Raw genomic sequence first — 17,651 nt, 5'->3', positions numbered from 1 at the left:
ACAGTGCTGCATGGCTACCTACTGTGTGTAGCAGGAGGTAAAGATGATGAACAGCACACCTGAGGTGCTTCTGCGGGAATCAAGAATCATATAATCAAGTCTTTTTTCCTTTTCCTTTTTTTTTTTTCCTTTACTGCACTTATAACCAGAGGAAATGGAAGGGACATTCATAGGAACATAAATTCAGTCAAGACCAGAAGTATCATCACGCTGACTGACAAAATGGAATGTGATAAATAGTAAGAAGTAAGTTTTGAATATTATATTATGTTTTTCTGAATGAATTCATTTTCATAGAATTTAGTCAGGATATTTATGTAAAGATCACCCAAGAAATCATATTAGTCATACTATTCCCTTTGATTTATGTATGCTTGTTCCTTTAGACACTTCTTCCTCACAAAATACAGTGGGCTTATTTATACAATGAGCTGAACTGAATAATATTTTGATCCTGTCTCAAGATAGTCTATAATTAGCTAAAAAAAAAAGCAATTCAGATCCTGTACATTTCATGCAAATCCAAAATTTCTGTGGAACAGAAGTCCTACAAATTTGATATCTTTTTAAGTAAGAAATTTTAAGGGCAGGTGGGATGGAAACTGGGATGAAGACAAATATTCAAGATTTACTCTTAGAACATCTGTATCTGCCCATCAGTTGCCTGCATACATATACTATAAATAGCTCCCAAGTTCTTCATCTTAAATACCTCAATGACTTAAAGGTAAGAGAAAAGCAGGAGACAAGATGAAAGCATTATTTGAGTTGCCTATAAAATCTGAAACACAGAGCAGGCTCACAAGCAAAGTTAAGATTGCAGCACAACTTCCTAGGGAGTTTGCCCGCGAACCGGATGCTGCTTTTGAGCAGTTGCCTTCTTTGTACAGCATCTGACTTCAGTGGCTTCCCTCTAATGAGCAGTGGTAAAAGCCACTGCATTTTTGATCTGTCTTTTTCCATCAAGTGAGAAATTGTGTTATTCCCTCAAAGAGTGTTTTTTTCATAATAGGATTTGAAGAACTTTTCTCAAAGAAAACTGTCTGGGATGCTGTATGAAAAATTGTACAATTCCAATTAGGGGCAGTAAAGATAAAGCCCATCAAAAACAATCTGAGGAAGGAAAACAAAGTCAACATGCATGACAAAAAATCTTCTGGAGGTGTGAACCATAATTCTATGTTCTTAGCTCTATGGGAAGACTGTTTTTTGAAAAGACCATCAAGATTAATGAAGTTTTAGGAGAATATTCAAAGAATGATGTTGATAATACAGCAGAAAACTTTCATTTTAAGCAGCCCTATCAGATTTTAAATCTAGAAGACAGCTGAATATTAAGAAACCTATGGGATAAGTAGGAAATTCTGGGAACTAAAGCTGCAGCACTTCCTCCACGCTCTTGGAGGCAGCTAGGAGGGATGTACCTATCCCAGCCCACAGATCTCACAGTATCCATGGAGAAATTCTGCAGCTCTTGGGGCATCATCAGCATAAGGCTGGTACAGTCATGCAGAAGTCTAGTTCCTTTACATGTATCCTTCACACTTCAGCTCCTTAGAAACAATATTTTCTCCACCCACATATCTCAAAAGAGGAGACAATAGCACAAAGCTGGATACAGCTTTGGATAAATGCAGGATCCTATATGGATGAAGATAAGGGGTATGATTATGTCAAATTGGTTCAAGGTCCTTCTCATATGAAAATTTAGGACAATTCTTCTCTCTTTCTGTCCTTCCTGCCACTTAGTAGGGGAACAGAGGTAAAGAACTAAGCCTGATCTTATTTTGGAATCTAAGCTATACCTCACATTTTCCCAAGTGTCCTGTCAAAAGATGTACTACCAGTTTGGTAATGCAAATAGGGCTTCTGGTTTAATTTAAACTGATATTTACTAGTAAAAGCCTGCTGAAAAAACCAAGACTTACCGGTAAATATTAGTTTATTCCCAAAAGATACCAACTTTTTTCACATTGTTCTTAGACTTTGCACTCCAGCAGTCATCTTTACACCAAACAATGCCTAAGACAAAAATGAGCTTTTCAGCTTTACATGTATTTGCCAAAATAATTACCAACCCTCCCCCATGTAAATTGAGTGGGAAATATACACTGTGAGAATTGGATCCAGAAGCCCTAATTCTAACTCTTCTTTAAAGGAGATATATATGTATATACAACGTATATAAATATAAATTCTCAGATTAGGTGAATGTGTGATGAATTCTGCATAATAATAAGTATTATAGTGATTTCTAATACCTTAAAACCCGATCTGATGCCTGGTTTGATTTTGACACATCACAGTTCTGATGCTTCTCTTGAGCTTTAGCCAGTTTCTCTGCTGCAGCAATAGGACATCCAGAGAGGCTGCAATTACAGAAAGGAAATTTAATTGTCTTGTCCTGCGTAGTTTCACATTATAGCACTGATCCAATTACTCCTTCTCCTCCTTAGCCAGCATCAGGAAGAATCTGAAGGAAAAGAGTTTCCAAAAGCTTTTTGGTCATATGTATTTTCTCTAGAATAGACTTCCTTTCTTCTGCTTTCAAAGTTGCATGGTAGATCTTACATTGCTCTTCTTCTCTGACTGTACATGGGTAGATTATTGATGGATGTCAGCCAGTGAACATACCAGTAGGAGAGGAGAATATAAACTGGAATCTACGGTGCAGCTCTGCTAGCAGACTCGTGACCTTTATGCATCTACAAATGCAGCCAATGAAACGGCTCCTGAAGATGATTAAATGACAACACCATATAGGCCAAATCTTGCGCTGCTTCACACCTCATTCAGCTCCATTAACTCCAATCTTTTTCCTAGGCATATAAATGAGTGCAAAATTTGGCCTTGGGTCTCTAAATCTACATCTCAACTATATAATACTCGGTGTTTGTTCGTGAATTTCAGCCACTAAAGTATGTTTTCTAACAGTAGATGATGTAACATGAAAAGAACTTCTGCACTTGAATTGAAATTCAATTAAATTTGCAAATGCTGAACTATTATTGGAGTGACAGTAATAAGCCTGATTCTTCCAGAAAAGATTTAGAACAGGGAAAAATAAATATGTTGATGCCAGCAGATGGTGCTCTTAGTGAAGCTGTAAAAACCTGTGACCTGACAATGCAGGGGGTCCTTTCCTTGTCATAGTCTATTGCGTGCTTATGTGACCGCAGCTCCCTGTGTTCTCCACAGGAAAAGAAATTAAAATGAAAGGCAAATCAGTGCATTCCCAGATGTTCCCTTCTCTACAGGAAATAAGGGGGGGTGGGAAAAAAAAAATGGAATAAAAAAAGTGAAGCAGAGCAAAATGCCCCAAAAGCTGCAGAAAGAGGTGAGCACAGACTGCAGACTGCTCCCCCAGCCCTCCTTCCCTGCCCTAGTTCTGCAGAGGGGCTCGGGGGTTCGGTGCGGTTTTGGAGTCATGCCAGAGGGCAACTGCGCTCCGCTGACATGCTCTTCTTCAGACACCTCAAATATTCCAGCAGATACTCAACCAGAAGTGAATGCTGCTTCAACCAGCAGTAATTCCCATAAAGCCTGCTCAGAGGTTTTTGCTGCATCTACTGGCAGCATCACTGCAGAGAAGAAAGGGGTACCAGAGCTTATTGCAGATGGATTGGTACCCACAAGAGTCTTCTGGGAGACATGCAGGTAATACGAGGGGCTCTAGTAACCTAGAGCTTGATAAGACTGAATGTCCAGTACCTGTGTAGTCCCCTAAGCCTTCATGCTACAATTAACAGTAAAAAAAGAATTCAATAACAGGAACCTTGCATAGTTCCTTTTACTCTCTTACCCACATTTCCTGGATTTTTAAAAATTGTAAAGAAATAAGCAAGATCTTGTTGTTCTGTGGGAAAATTATGATATGTACTAGAAATTATAGTAACATTTTGATCATTTTGTTATTTGTTTGACAGAATTTAACAAGCAATGGCATCCCTTCCATAAGAATCTATTACTAATCTTAGGAAACTACAGAAAACTTGCTTTTTTTCCTGATCTTGTCTTGTTTGGCTAGAATATTTACATCTAACATTTGTGACTACTCTTTTTTAATTTATGAGACATTTTCATTACATTTCTTAAATAGTCAAAATTCTCATTCACTTTTAGCTGAATAAGGACTTTAGGGTTAGACTGTGGTCAATAGGAAAGCCAATTCTTATAATGTCTGTGTACTCAAAATGTCATTTCTCATGTATTAAAAAAAAAAATCATTTTTAGGCGTAGAGTACATTTTTTCATGCACTATAAAATAACCCCTGAAGAGAATGAAGTGTGAGAACAAGAACTCTGCCCTAGTCCTGATGATGTTGGCAGACTCTTCCTTCTCCCTCCAACAGACCTGTAAGGAGTCGTAGTATTTGTTTCGTACCATTGCTGTTCAGCTAATATCAAAACAAAAAGAAAAAAAATCCACCCAAAAAGCTAAGGATGCTTAAAATGTCTTCTGTGGATCAATTCATCCATACTGAAGCAAACGCGCACTCATCCTCCTCAGAAAATACATGAATAAATGTTACTCTTTAAAATGGATAAAGCACACGAAGCACCATCTGTCAATCTTCAGAACAAAACAACGAAACACACACTCACACCCCCCCACCAATGGACCGCTAGAAGGGCTGCAGTTCGGAGGCACTGTTCCCTCTAGATTGGCGTCCAGCGACGGCATCCTTACCTTCGATGGGAATTCCTGTTGCTATTTACGTGGCCCCGGCCTGTGCAGCCTGGTGTAGGACACTTAAGAACATTTTCATGCATGGCAAGAACTTGACAAGGAGAGTAAGAGAAAACAGCAGAGTATGAAAACAAGAAAAAAAAAATCAAATCCCAGTATATATGAAACCATTTTAAAACAAAGCAGGATTCATTAACAACCAGCATTCCTCAAAATACACGTGACACACATAGCCAATAAAGCCTGATGAGGGAAGTAAGTATTGTGACCCTATGCTCATTAACACAGGGCAACAGTGAAGGTCATGAAGGTTACAGAACCTATAATGCGTCTCTGGTGCAACAGTGAAGCAGAAGACTTCCAACATCTCCTTCATACAAAAACACTGAGCAAAGATCAGCTCAACAGTAAAGGGTGAGCCAGCAATGGTCCAATACAAAATTACGGACTAGAAAAATTGGTTCAGGAAATGTATGCATTCGTAATACATAGCTTTATACACACAGTATCAAACTGGAGAGCTGAAAATCTGCTCTCAAGTTATACTGGTAGAACACTGCATTATTTGAAACATACCTCAGTACAACCCTGAACAGAATTTAACCCTAACTGTAAGACAGCCCAATTGAGCTAGGGGCCAGTTCTGCCCACTTCCACATAGATATATCATTCATATCTACAGGACGAGCAGAATTGGTCCTTTAATTTTTCACTTGTATTCTCTACAGATGTGAAAATTGCAATGGATAGAAATTTTTTTCAAAAGACTAACAACTAAAAATAAGCACTTAAAAAGTTAAGGGATGGTGGAAAACAAAAGAAAACTGTGTAAAAAAGAAATAAGCGGTACAAGCTTAAGCAAGTAAACTGATTTACATCTGCATCCATTGCAAGCTGGATGGAAAATTTACTCCCAAGGCTGCTCAGAGCAGTACTCCTCTAAATCATAAAGCTCATGCTATGAAGTGCCAAATTATCAAGAACTTTTTGGTAACACGAAAGAGTTTTGTATGATGTGAGACATAGCTGAATCCATGTCTCGGAGCTGGATGGCAGCACATCACTCTACGGATAAAGGCCATCCAGCCCTTGCAAAGTTCTGTTTTTCTCATACAAGAAGTAGTCTGGAAGCCTGTATTTAGTTCTCACTCAAAAAAAGATCTAGTAAAATCAGTGAATTCCTTGACTGAGTTAAGAACTGAATAAAAGCTGTTCAGAGACTTGCAAATTTAACCACTTTTACTGATTAAAAGATAACCATCATCATCACCCCATCATCAGCGTGCTAAATTGTGTATAGATGCAAAAGCTTTACTCTGAAATTCCTACTATTCAAAGCTGTTCTTGAAACATGCTTCACAAGGCCAACATCACAGGAAAAAAATAAAAAGATGAGCTCACCTTTTTCATTTTAGTAGGTACAAGAGCATGCAAACAGTTTAAAGCTATATTCTTCTTTGATTTACAAAGTCTTCTAAAGAGCTTTTTATTTACCATTTGTAAAAATGAGAGAACTTTGAGCAACCGAATAAATACTTGTGTTTCAGAAAATTACAGGGTCTTGCAAAGCAGACTCTACTTGTTCTACTGTATTCAGAGACCAACCAAACTACAGCAAAGTTTCCTAAATCACTTCCTCATTACTTTACTTCTGGACGAAGCCACTCTACCATGAAAGAGGAGACTTTTTATGTCTCCCACTCTTAGTGTGCTAATCCACTTCCATTTTCCTGTCCTTCAGAATCTACTTTCCTTTGAAAACTGGGGACCACTTTAGCCCTGACTCTCTGTAAAACGTTTCCTTTAGGCTGTTGTAAATCCATTGAGGTTAGGTCTGTAAGTGCTGACGGACAGTGGGGATTTTAGGTCCATAGGCTTCAATGGAATAACTCCATTTTAAAATTGGTGTGAAAGAACTGGATCTTAGCTAGACGCTTGCCTGGTGTAAATCAGCACAGAGCAATTAGCTTCAAGAGAACTATGCCGGTTCCACCAGCCAAGGAGGTGGCCTCCAGAAATGGAGCCCTCTGCCTTCAGGTGAACGTCCGTGAGCTCATACGGGTGAACCTCCTTTGCAGAGAATCTGCTGACATGGCAGGAAGTTCCACCCATGTGACTGACAGGGGATGTTTGCTCAAAATCCTGAGTTGCGTAACTAAGTAAATAGCCAAATTGTTATTTTTAATAATAGGAACTATTTCAAGATAAACTATGTTTCAGACACAACAATGACAAAGGAGAGGGGTTGCAAGTTTTTCAAGTACAATTATTCCTGTACAAGACAACAGGGACAGTTGATGTGACATCAGCACGTAGAAGTAAAAGCAGTGCACATCTTCTGGAAACCTTTTTCTCTGTTGACTGAATACGTCTGTTTAAAAATAACAGGATTCTTAAAATCAAAGAATACAGCTTTAAAAGTTGTTCTTTTAGTGTAAAAGTTAGTAGAGAATGGAAATGATGGAATAAAGGAAAAAGTATAACACAGAACAGTTGACTAAGTTGAGACAAACCATACTGAAAAATGAAATTAATTTTTTAAATAAAAGGTTTAAAAAGCATGCTAGAAAAATCTTTGTAGTTTTATCCCCGGTTTCCATGAAACAATGTGAACTTACTTTCTGGAGGGACCCTATCTTTGTGTGGGCATCCTGACAAACTGCGGTGATGGGGGTAAAGCCCCGTTACATGGCCAGTTCCATCACACCCAGGGGTAGGACATTTGCTCTCTTTCTTTTCTGTTCTTGAGGGATCTATAATTTACAACAAATGTGTCAAGTGAATGATGCTTTTCACATTTCTGTAAGAAGGTTCATTTAATCATGTCATTTACTCTTTGGTAAATGTTCTTATGAAAACTAGAAGAAAAAAAAAACAAAAAACCCTTCTACTTCTTAACACAGTTCTGTCACTTTTATCCCGTTATCTTCTTTTCAGGCTGCAGGCTCCTATGATCACAGCAATATCCATTCACAGTGATTGGAAAGTGACCTTTTTATAGCAAAGCCGTACCACTGTCAATCAATGTTCTGCTGGCAAGCATCAGCTCAAGGGTGTAAGGTCATTTGGAAACTGTTTAGTTGGAGTTCCCCGTCTTTACATTCTTATTTGCCTGATGTATTAAGGTCTGCAAATGTACTGTCATAGCAGTTCAGTGTCCTGAGAGCAGCAAACCCAGCTCTTCAGCGTAACGATTCAACAATTCAGCACAAATAAATCCCTTTTCCAAGGCTCACTGAGGAGATGATCCTTGTTTTCTTTAAATTCCTTACCAAGTGGTAGAAATTATGTAAATATTCCTTTCTCTTCACTAAATTATGGCGGGGTAGACATTGTATTCAGAATTACTGAAAGTATCACTTGCTGTGTAAATTTGGGCCATTACAAACATGCATATATAATGCTTGAATATTCATATGCTTAAAAGGTTAATGATCTTTCAAAATGTTGTTGGATCTTCCGTCTACAAATCAATGAAAAGTCTAAATAGACATTTTTTTCAACAAAATAAAGTTTTCTGCAAATAATGTAGTGGAACTGCTGGTGAGATTAAACCTGAACTAGAACTTTCTCACATACTTCATCAACTTGTTTCCTGTAATGTAACATCTGTAAAATAATATCCCTACCCTTCCAGCCCAGCACATGATGCAAATTACATCTTACCATCTTGACCACAGTTGCCAGATTTTTGAGATTATTGCTGATTTTTGTATTAGTATTAAAGGAATAAAATTCAGGATACTCTGCTGCTACCATTTTGGCTCAAGATCAACCAAGTTCCCTCTTCCATTTTTTCAGTCCGTCCTCCTTTCAATACCCCGTCTGAGCTATGCTCACTTAATTATTTTATGCTGCTCTTGTCATCACTCTGCTTCCATATTTATGCTTTCATCTCTGGAAAACAGGATTTTGCTATCTGTTTTCCATTAAATCTTTCTTACATTAAATTCCACCCCAGCTTCAACAAATGCAACCCTCAGTACAATCAGTGGAAATTTCAGTACTTGTAGAACTTCACATACAACCCTTTTTTTTCAGTATGAATCAATACAATCCAGAGTTCACATTCAGTTGTGGACTTATTTTTCCTTGATTTCCCTCTGGTAGCTTTTATATACATGTATACACACACAAACTTTTACATTCCAAATTCTTCCAAAACACTTTCATTTTAGAGAAATTCTTTAGCTCATTGTAATGACTCTCCATGTCTTAAATCCATTCTTAAATTTTAATATGGTATTTAAACCTTGTCTTTTACAAATGGAATCCCTAATTATGAAAGTTTTATTTTACTGAACTTGCATGTTGACTGTAGAACAGAGTTCTTTGTTTCATGCTCTTTAACGATAAATACACATACAAATCTAGCTCCAAAGTGCTATACAGTTATCACAACACTCCTGGAAAGACCGTAACCTTATACATCAGGAAATTGAAGCAAAGAGATCACGAAGTTAAACCCAAGGCCACAGAAGGAGAAAACGTCAGAGGAGGGATTTGAATTCCTGCCAGATAGGCCTGTGCTGAGACCACTAGAACAGCAAGCCCACAGCTACATACATACACAACTCTGAACAACTCTTCGAGTCAAGTACTTTGGGATGTGTAAAAGTATTAGGTAAGTGAATAAGTAATGTAAATGAAATATAAATTATGTAAATATAACAATATTCAAGGACTGCAAAAAATGTAGATGATTAATAGACCATAATGGCTTTTCGGAGACTTTAAACTAGAGAAACTTTAGCTACTCTACATTGTCAGAACTCAACTGAAGTCAATGAAGATATTCTAATTTAGAGCACCTGAGGATGCGGACACTTACATCCGACAGTGTCGAGCAAATCCTTCTCTGTATTCAAGTCTATGCTATAAAGTTATAGCATGTATCAGATCCTTAAGAGCCTTTATGGTCTAATGAGTCAGAAAAGATGCTGTATACTATTCTTAATGATTTCAAAACTTGCATAAAATTGCACTTGCACAATTTCCCATTGCTTTTAATGGAAGACATTTCACTAAACTTTCCACAACTTCATACAAAACACTGGATACGCTTTTGTAAATCCTTTTCTGCTAATTGGGAGAAATATTGCATAGTTTTATTTAATTCTGTAACCTTTCCTCACTCCTTGCCACAATGGGAGTATTGCCTGAGTGAAGGTTGTCAGAGGACTCAAAAGGTTTTAAAATTCCTAAATTTCAAAAGAAAGCCTGTTTAGAAGGCTTTAAATGGCAGGGAAAAATTAGTTAGTGGTCCCTTAACAGTTGTTTCAGCGATCTCCGAAAGCAGAACTCCTGCGGCCAGGAGGTAGTTCTCACTGCAAATTTGTGTACCCAAAAAGTTTCCACTTAACCATATCATACATCTGCGTGGGTACCTCTTCCAGCAGTATTTGGAAGATAATGTGTGAGTGGAGAACAAATGATATAAGCAATTGTTTAACTTAAAGCTTCCTCTCTCAACAACTACCAGAATGTCTCACACGTTTTTTAAAGAAAGGAAGGAATAATTTTTTCTTTCTTCCTTTATTAAAAAAGCATAGAATGATCCACTCCACAAAGCTTCTTGGTCCAAATTACCACAATATTTAGTCCCTGGCTGGGGTTTGGACCTATTTTCAATTCAGTCTGCAGCTCCCAAGAGATAGGATGGTTCAAAGAAGCTCTAGAATTTACTGAAATAGGAATTCCATACTTTTGTTACTGTCAGAAATTATACAGTCTTTTCGGAGACAGCAGATTTATATGCATAAATGCTTTCCCAGGCATACATAGACTGAAAGGGCCGGAGAACACCACAGTTAAAAAGCTCTTCAAAAATTAATATTGGTTTGCCATGTTTTCTGTGGTTTTATTGGAGACATATATTCAAAGGGAAATGTACCTACAATAGGTCATATGCGAACGACATTTAGCACAACATCCACATGGCTATGCAGTAACACACTAACTAAATAAAGTTGTCTTCCCCAAATACCCAAAGTAACTACAGCACTCATTGGACCATATATTTGTGTTTAAAACAAACAAAACTTCACTAAAACACATTGCAGAAGAGTGTTTGACATCAGTGACTCCCATGCTTTTCTAAAAGACTAGTCATTACTTTTCTTTAAGGCTTGTTAAAAAAGATCTTGGACCAAGATGTTGTCTGCCTACCTGACTGTCACAGGCAGATATTAGGGTATTACTTTTTCAAAACAGGGATTTATAAAAAGGAGAAAAACGCCCACCATCTCAGTTGTAGAAAGGAAACCAAATATTTTTACAACAAATATAAGATGAACCCAGTCCCTGCTGAGCATCTCCCAAGAAATACCACGTCCTCAACTTCCACTAAAGTCAATGGGAATCAGGGGTGTTCAATGAGTCTCGGGAGGTATTGAACACTTTATACAACACGGCCCTACATGTACAGATGTAGACATGTTAAAGAGGGGTGTGGCAATATAAACACACCATCACCATAATAATCCCGTAAATTAAAAGGCATTCTAAAGGTAACCTTTAGTCTGTTGTTTTTTTCCTTTTTTTTTCCTTTTTTTTTCTTCACATTGAATTATGGTCAAGGCAGCACCTTAACTGTTTCCACAATGGAATGAAACCAGTGAAGTGGAATGCACATAAGAAAGAAATTGCTATTGATCTCAGCCCAGGCCACACCATGCCTTGCATAGCAAATGGTTTCCATTACCTTACTATCTTAAGATAATTAATGTGCAGTCACTGCCCCTATCTTATGTTATCGGTCATTCTGATACTGTTCAATTTCTATCAGGCAGTTCTACATTTTAGATGGGAGAGGCTTCATCAATAACTGTCATTTGATGATAATTTTATAAGTCATGATGCCACCTACCCAATCTAATCTGTAAAATATGCACTTCATAGCTGATTGACTACCTGCTACATAAAACCCCACTCTCCAATATAGTTTGCAACGTAATTCTCTTCATTGTTTTTTAATTATTACTATAAAATACAGTAAAAACTTGAGAAAAATCTTTGCCTCTTTCAACATGATCTCTTATTTGTTTTGTTTCCCTGAAAAGTTATTTTTGTAATTTAGCCAAATGATATTCACTGAAATACTGTACATATTTCTAACACTGCAGAATGAATTCTTGTATTTTATAATGGCAGCATGATGCTATTTTACAGTCATGTCATACTACTACAATGTAAATAAAGTTCCCATTGTGAGGAATTAATAACTTCATTTCAGAAATCTATGCAAAACTTCACACGTTAGCTCACACTTTCTCATGACATAACATACGGTATATAGAAATATTACCTTTACCATAATATGGCTTTTTGACATGGCCGTCACTGGGTTTAGGCTTCCTGTCATCTCCAGAAAGGTGTCTTGGAGACTGTTCCTCAAATGATCTCATATTATCCCTCCTTCCAGCTTCCACTGCCATTTTTTCTCTCATGGCTTTTGCTCTCTCAGTTTCCAAAGCAATTGCTTTCTCAAGCAGGGTTAAATTACCTTTTGTCATATCAAACACTTCTTCAGACCTATCTGAAGTAATAGAGGTGGTATCATCGTCTCTTTCATGACAACCATCCTCCTTTGCACAGCTAGAAAAAGTCCTAGATCTGGGGCTCAACTGTTCTTCAAGCCTCATTAGGTTCATCATATCAGAGTAATTCCGGTCTGGTGTTCTTCCTTGGAAGTCATCTTCTTGCCTGACATGCTGACGAGTGTTCATGTTTTGCTGTTGATTTCTTTCCTGTGGGTTTGTCTCACTGAGTTTCCTAGCCAGATCAAAACACTGGTTCCTTAAGCACTCCAAACTGCTGAGACACACCTCTTCATCACTCTCCTCCACCATTTTTTCTGTAAGTCCATTGTTCACAGGCTTCCCTAGCATTACAAAGTTCATATTCCTATTATCTTGCTGTGAAGTATTGTCTGCATAATTTCTGTCATTAATGTTTTCTGAAAGCACTACACCATGTCCTTGTGCTAATAATTTAAGGGAGTCCACTGTTTCCCTAACAACATCACTGTCTAAATCTAAACTCAGCTCACTTTTCCGACCAATATTTTCATTTTTGTCACTATCATCTTCCAGACTATTAGATGTATTGCTGTTCATTTCTGATTCTGTCCTGGCTCTGTATGCTGCATCCTCTGCAATTTTGCCAAGATTTAACAATGACTTGGCCACCAGTTCATCGTAATTATCATACTCATCATTATTGTTATCGTCTTTTTCTGTGTCTTGCATTATTCGAGTATTGTGACAATTCATTTGATGGTCTTCTGCATAAAAAACAGAAACAAAGAAAGAAACAAAGAAAGAAAGAAAAAGGAAAAGAAAAGAAAAAAGTGGCTACAATTGGAACTGTTGTTGCAATCGCATGGACAGAAAACAAACTGCATGTCAAATATTGTTAATCATACAGCAATTCTATAACACTAAGGCCCATGTGAAGTGAATTTCTCTATAGTTCATTGGCTATTTTTGTTTATTTGCTTTTCACATGAATTCTTTCACAGAAACGATAAGAAAAATGCAATCAAAATGCTAATTACTACTACTGCTAAATATTATGGCATAAATACTTATGTTTCTCCTTTCACTTCTATATTTACAGTTTTATGGGGTTTATTACAATCATATTAACTAATATGACATAATTGCCTACATTTCCAACTTTTCTCACTGCTATGTTTCCTGTAAATGTGGTAGATGGCAAAGGAGTGAGTACCACTGGATTTATTCTCTTACTGATGAACGTCATTCTCCAAAAGAGAAAGAATACACACCAAGCAGGAAATTGTCACTTTTTTTACACCATACACACCATTAACACTAGATAACCAATAACTGTATGCAAAGATCAAAATGGCATTTTACTTAGTGCATCCATCAGTAGAAATCAAAATCTCTCAGTTTAACTATGCAAACTGTGGAGAAGTAAGAATTTTAAAAGAGCTGTTACATGAAAGGAAGATAGAAGCAATTATATGCACAATATAATTTTAAGTAGATATGCTAGCCCAAATTATATGGTCATACATGTACGATAGGGCTGCTATCCACTGTCCTGTGTGTTGTAACATAATGGTGCAGTTACCACATCTTACTTAGCTGTGTTTTAGCAACTGTTGAATAATAGAGGGACAACTTACTAAGATGGAGCCAATGTGAGGCCCTGAGGGTGAGATTCATCTCACCTAACTTCAGACATGAGCAAGGCAGGCATCTATATCTCAGTAAGCCATTTGATGTTCCCGTCCTTAGTCAATAAGAGAAGCAGACACTTTAAGGATACAGGCCATCTGTCTGGTTAACATATCTTCTCGAGAATGAAATTAATAACTACTAGAAGTGCCTGCTTCTCTTCATTGACAACAAAGGGACTCAGACTAGATGCCTATCTTAAAGATATCCATATTTGGTCAGATGAATATCATCCAGAGAGCATTTTCTGATATCTCATGTTCACTCAGAAGTTATGTCATAGCCCCATTCTTAAAACACATATACATTCATCATTATTTACTAATGACCGTCTCATAAATCATATTCAAGCAGTATTTAAGTGTTTTGCATCGAAACTGGAAAAGAAAGTTCCTAAATCTGTCATTACATTGACATCCTAGACCAGTTTTTCAGCTGGTGCAAACTAAAAGAAACCAGTAGAGCTAGGACAATTAACACCTGCTCAAGAGCTAGTCCATCAACTTCTGATAGCATCTTTTCAGCTCAGATATATTTTCAACACTGGTGCACCTAAACAAGTAGCATTTTCTAAAGTGCGACCTGTATGTTTTGGGTTAAACAAACCAAAGTGGGAAATTTCAGGTAGTAGGTGGCTTGTACACTAACATTTTGATGATAGGAAAACATTTTTGATAAAAATAATTTTTATGTCAGTGGACAAGATAATAAATCAGAGTTTTAAACACAATGCTCAACAGCACAATAATTAATATTTCAGCCACAAGATAGTATTCCTTCTACACAGTGGTTAGGGATCCTGGGATGATAGTAGGCTGTAGTTAAGCAGCAGAACTGGTAGATGACTAGGCTACATCTAGGGAAAAAAATGCTCTAATGGTAAAATATTATATATTATCTACTTGAATATAGTGGGAAGATAATTCATAGGACAGATGTACGGTATTTTTACATGACAAGATATTCTAAGTCAATAATGGGTTACCTATTTATCATCAACAGTGGTGTTATTTTAGTTGCTGTTGTTCTCAAGATAATCATAATTCATATTTACATTTCAGTCCCTCAAAAATTAAGTATATGAGAGTATCAGATTTTCAATGTAAAAGTAAGGGATGCCACTTACACTTCCTATCTGAAAAATTTCCATCTTGAATGACTGCACAGAAGTAGGCAGCTAAGAATTACTGGATAATTAGTTTGTGGTATTTGAAAAGCAAATATTTTAATCATAATTTTCTAAAGTGAAAAGTACAAACAAATCCCACATTAATTAAAATATCAAGGATAAAACCTGATGCCAAGAAGATTGTTCCAGAGAAACTGCTGCTTTTGTGGGGTGCTTCTTGTAACTATGTCTGATGGGCAGTCAGATGTAGCAGAAGGAACATCAAAGTAATTAAAGAAGCAGTGAGCTATAGCTCCAAAATTGCCAGTGCTTTCAAGTTTAGGACGAGACATCTACAAACACTGGTGAAATCAGTCCAAATCTAGCTCTAATTGGATACTGAAATAAAGAGCAGGTAAAAAAATGTATTTTCTCAAGCCATCCAGAGAACTGTTCAGGTATGCAGTGACTATTCTAGGCTGACTTTTGAAATGTGAAAAGTTTCAGGGTTTGCTTTTTAAAAAAGGAGTTTTATGTTTGTTTTTAAAATGAATGAGAGTCATGTAAATGATCACCAATGGGAGGAATATGTTATACTTTGCCTCCACAACAGTGAAAAGTCAAAACATGAATCACGTACTGTGTGAGTGAAGACATGTAAATTCCTTTTGAGTAGGTGAAGCTGGGTGAAAGCTGTAACTATAATATTTTTTATTCTGTTTGTTTGGTTATATCCTTTTCAGTTCTCCTGCCCGTTCAACCCTAAAAAGAAGAAGAAAAAAAGGTGGTGGAGGAGAAGAAAGTGTAAAGCATGAATCCTGGATGAGAGGCAGGAAAACAAAATATTTTAATCAAGTTTCATTCCTCCTCTTTTAATTTTTCCCCTTTTCTTGCATCTACTCTCTTTAACAACTATTTTGCTCATGTTTCTTATCTCCATGCAGCAGTTAATTTTAATGAAAAGGGTATTTATGTATACTATGTCATCTCCTCAATAACCTTCTGTTGGATGCTGAGCCTGCTCTAGTGAAGCACCTGTGTCACCTGTTTATTAAACTGAAATTTTAAGTACTAAATTAGTTTGTGTATTAGTAAAGGGACTTCTGGAAAGTATGTTAGCCTAGCAGCTCCACGTGAACCTATGTGCCTTTTCTTTGATTCAGCTCTGTAAAATCTAATCTTGCTTTCATTTCACATTTCTACAATTACTAAGATTTAACCTTTAACTCAGTACCTACCTTTACGCTGTACTGTTTAATGGCTGTTTGTTAAATGACTGCAAAACATACCAGAGGACTAAAACACCTGCTCTACCCCTTACATATTTTTTGTAACCATTGACCCAAACGGCAGTTTTTTATTTGGTGAAGAGGCTGAGTTTGTCTCAAAAAGACACAAGTTAGCCGGTTTAGGTGAAGAGCGCACAAAGTTATCGTACCTCCTTTTTCTCTTAGCTTTAGGGTTGCACGGACAACGAATATGCAACACAGTTTAAAAACAGTATCAGATTATTTTAGCCCTCATCCACACAATACTACGACAATTCAGGTACTTTTGGTTGCAAAATTTGTTCTTTTAAACTCCCAACACACATAACAAATGACAGGAGGGAAATTATAGTGAAGAGTATGTGGAATAGCTATGAAGAGCTGGAAGCCTTTAGCCATCTCAACAGAAGTGCGCTCTTATATTGCACTAAAAAAAGCAAATAATTTGATTTCTTATTGCACTTTTTTTTGCCCCTCATCCAAGGATCTCAAAGCACTTTACAAACATTATTTTAAAAAGCCTCACAACACCCCTGTGAGGTAGGTATTTTAACCCCATTTTACAGATGGGAAATGGAGACACAGAGAAGTTGAGTGACTCTTTCCATGTCATACCAGGAGTCACTGGAGAACGACTACAGCCTCTACATCCTTGATTGTTTCCTCCCTTTGTTCCTATCACATCCATAATTAAACAATTTTTTGGCAGAAGAAATGGCTTGCTGTCTTTAGTGTAGGGAGTCATGCAAAACAGCACCTTCTTTTTGAAAAGGAAAATATACAGCATTTAGTTTGAGAGATTCTGCAGAGAGAGGCAATGATACTTCAGTAATAGCAGCTACATTCCTACCAAAGGCCAAAGACTTCAGACACAAGACTTTTCAAATTTGTGGTCCATGTATCAAATTACTCACTTTCTCCCAAGCACGGGAAATCATGATGGCTAACAAGCTGAACCTCTATGCGGTCATAAGGCTTCCTGCCCAGATGGATGGTTTCATTACCCAGGCAGCATTGCCCATTTTAAAACACTTCACTGCTCTTGCTACTGCCACTTGTGAATACCTAAGTGCTCAGTATATGGTACTACGGCATCACTGTTTTTCTCCCTCTAAGTTGTAAAGTGAGGTGCATGCATACAACTCCACATTACAATTTATGATAGCTAGCCGATGAGAGATACTTAGCATGACAACGTTGGCACAAACGAATTCCAAATCTTAGAAAGTTACAGCATTGTATGCAGCAAGGGGTTGTTTGTACATTGCTTTCTCCTCTGGGAAAATCTTACCAGTAAGGAAACTGAAGAAGTGGAAAACTCAGTGAGCTCTCAACTTCTCCACTCCACACGGAAGAAACAGAGCACACATGTAACT

The 17,651-nt window shown here is 37.2% G+C and overlaps 1 protein-coding gene across 1 annotated transcript in view; it reads right to left on the bottom strand.

Annotated features, from left to right (window-relative positions):
* The window catches only part of MYT1L (myelin transcription factor 1-like), a 123,715-nt gene that overhangs the window by 63,412 nt on the left and 42,652 nt on the right, over window positions 1–17,651 (bottom strand). Inside the window, exons 5-8 of the mRNA XM_009694589.1 lie at window positions 11,997–12,974; window positions 7,309–7,443; window positions 4,691–4,781; window positions 2,262–2,369 (exon numbers count right to left, since the gene is read on the bottom strand). Of these exons, the coding sequence (XP_009692891.1) occupies window positions 2,262–2,369; window positions 4,691–4,781; window positions 7,309–7,443; window positions 11,997–12,974 (1,312 nt within the window). The remainder of the gene's footprint in view (window positions 1–2,261; window positions 2,370–4,690; window positions 4,782–7,308; window positions 7,444–11,996; window positions 12,975–17,651) is intronic.

Source organism: Cariama cristata, unplaced genomic scaffold (assembly GCF_000690535.1).
Source record: "Cariama cristata isolate BGI_N322 unplaced genomic scaffold, ASM69053v1 scaffold7412, whole genome shotgun sequence".
NCBI classification, from domain to species: Eukaryota; Metazoa; Chordata; class Aves; order Cariamiformes; family Cariamidae; genus Cariama; species Cariama cristata.
The sequence above is the reverse complement of the archived record's forward strand: the minus strand, read 5'-3'. Positions and strand labels throughout refer to the sequence as shown.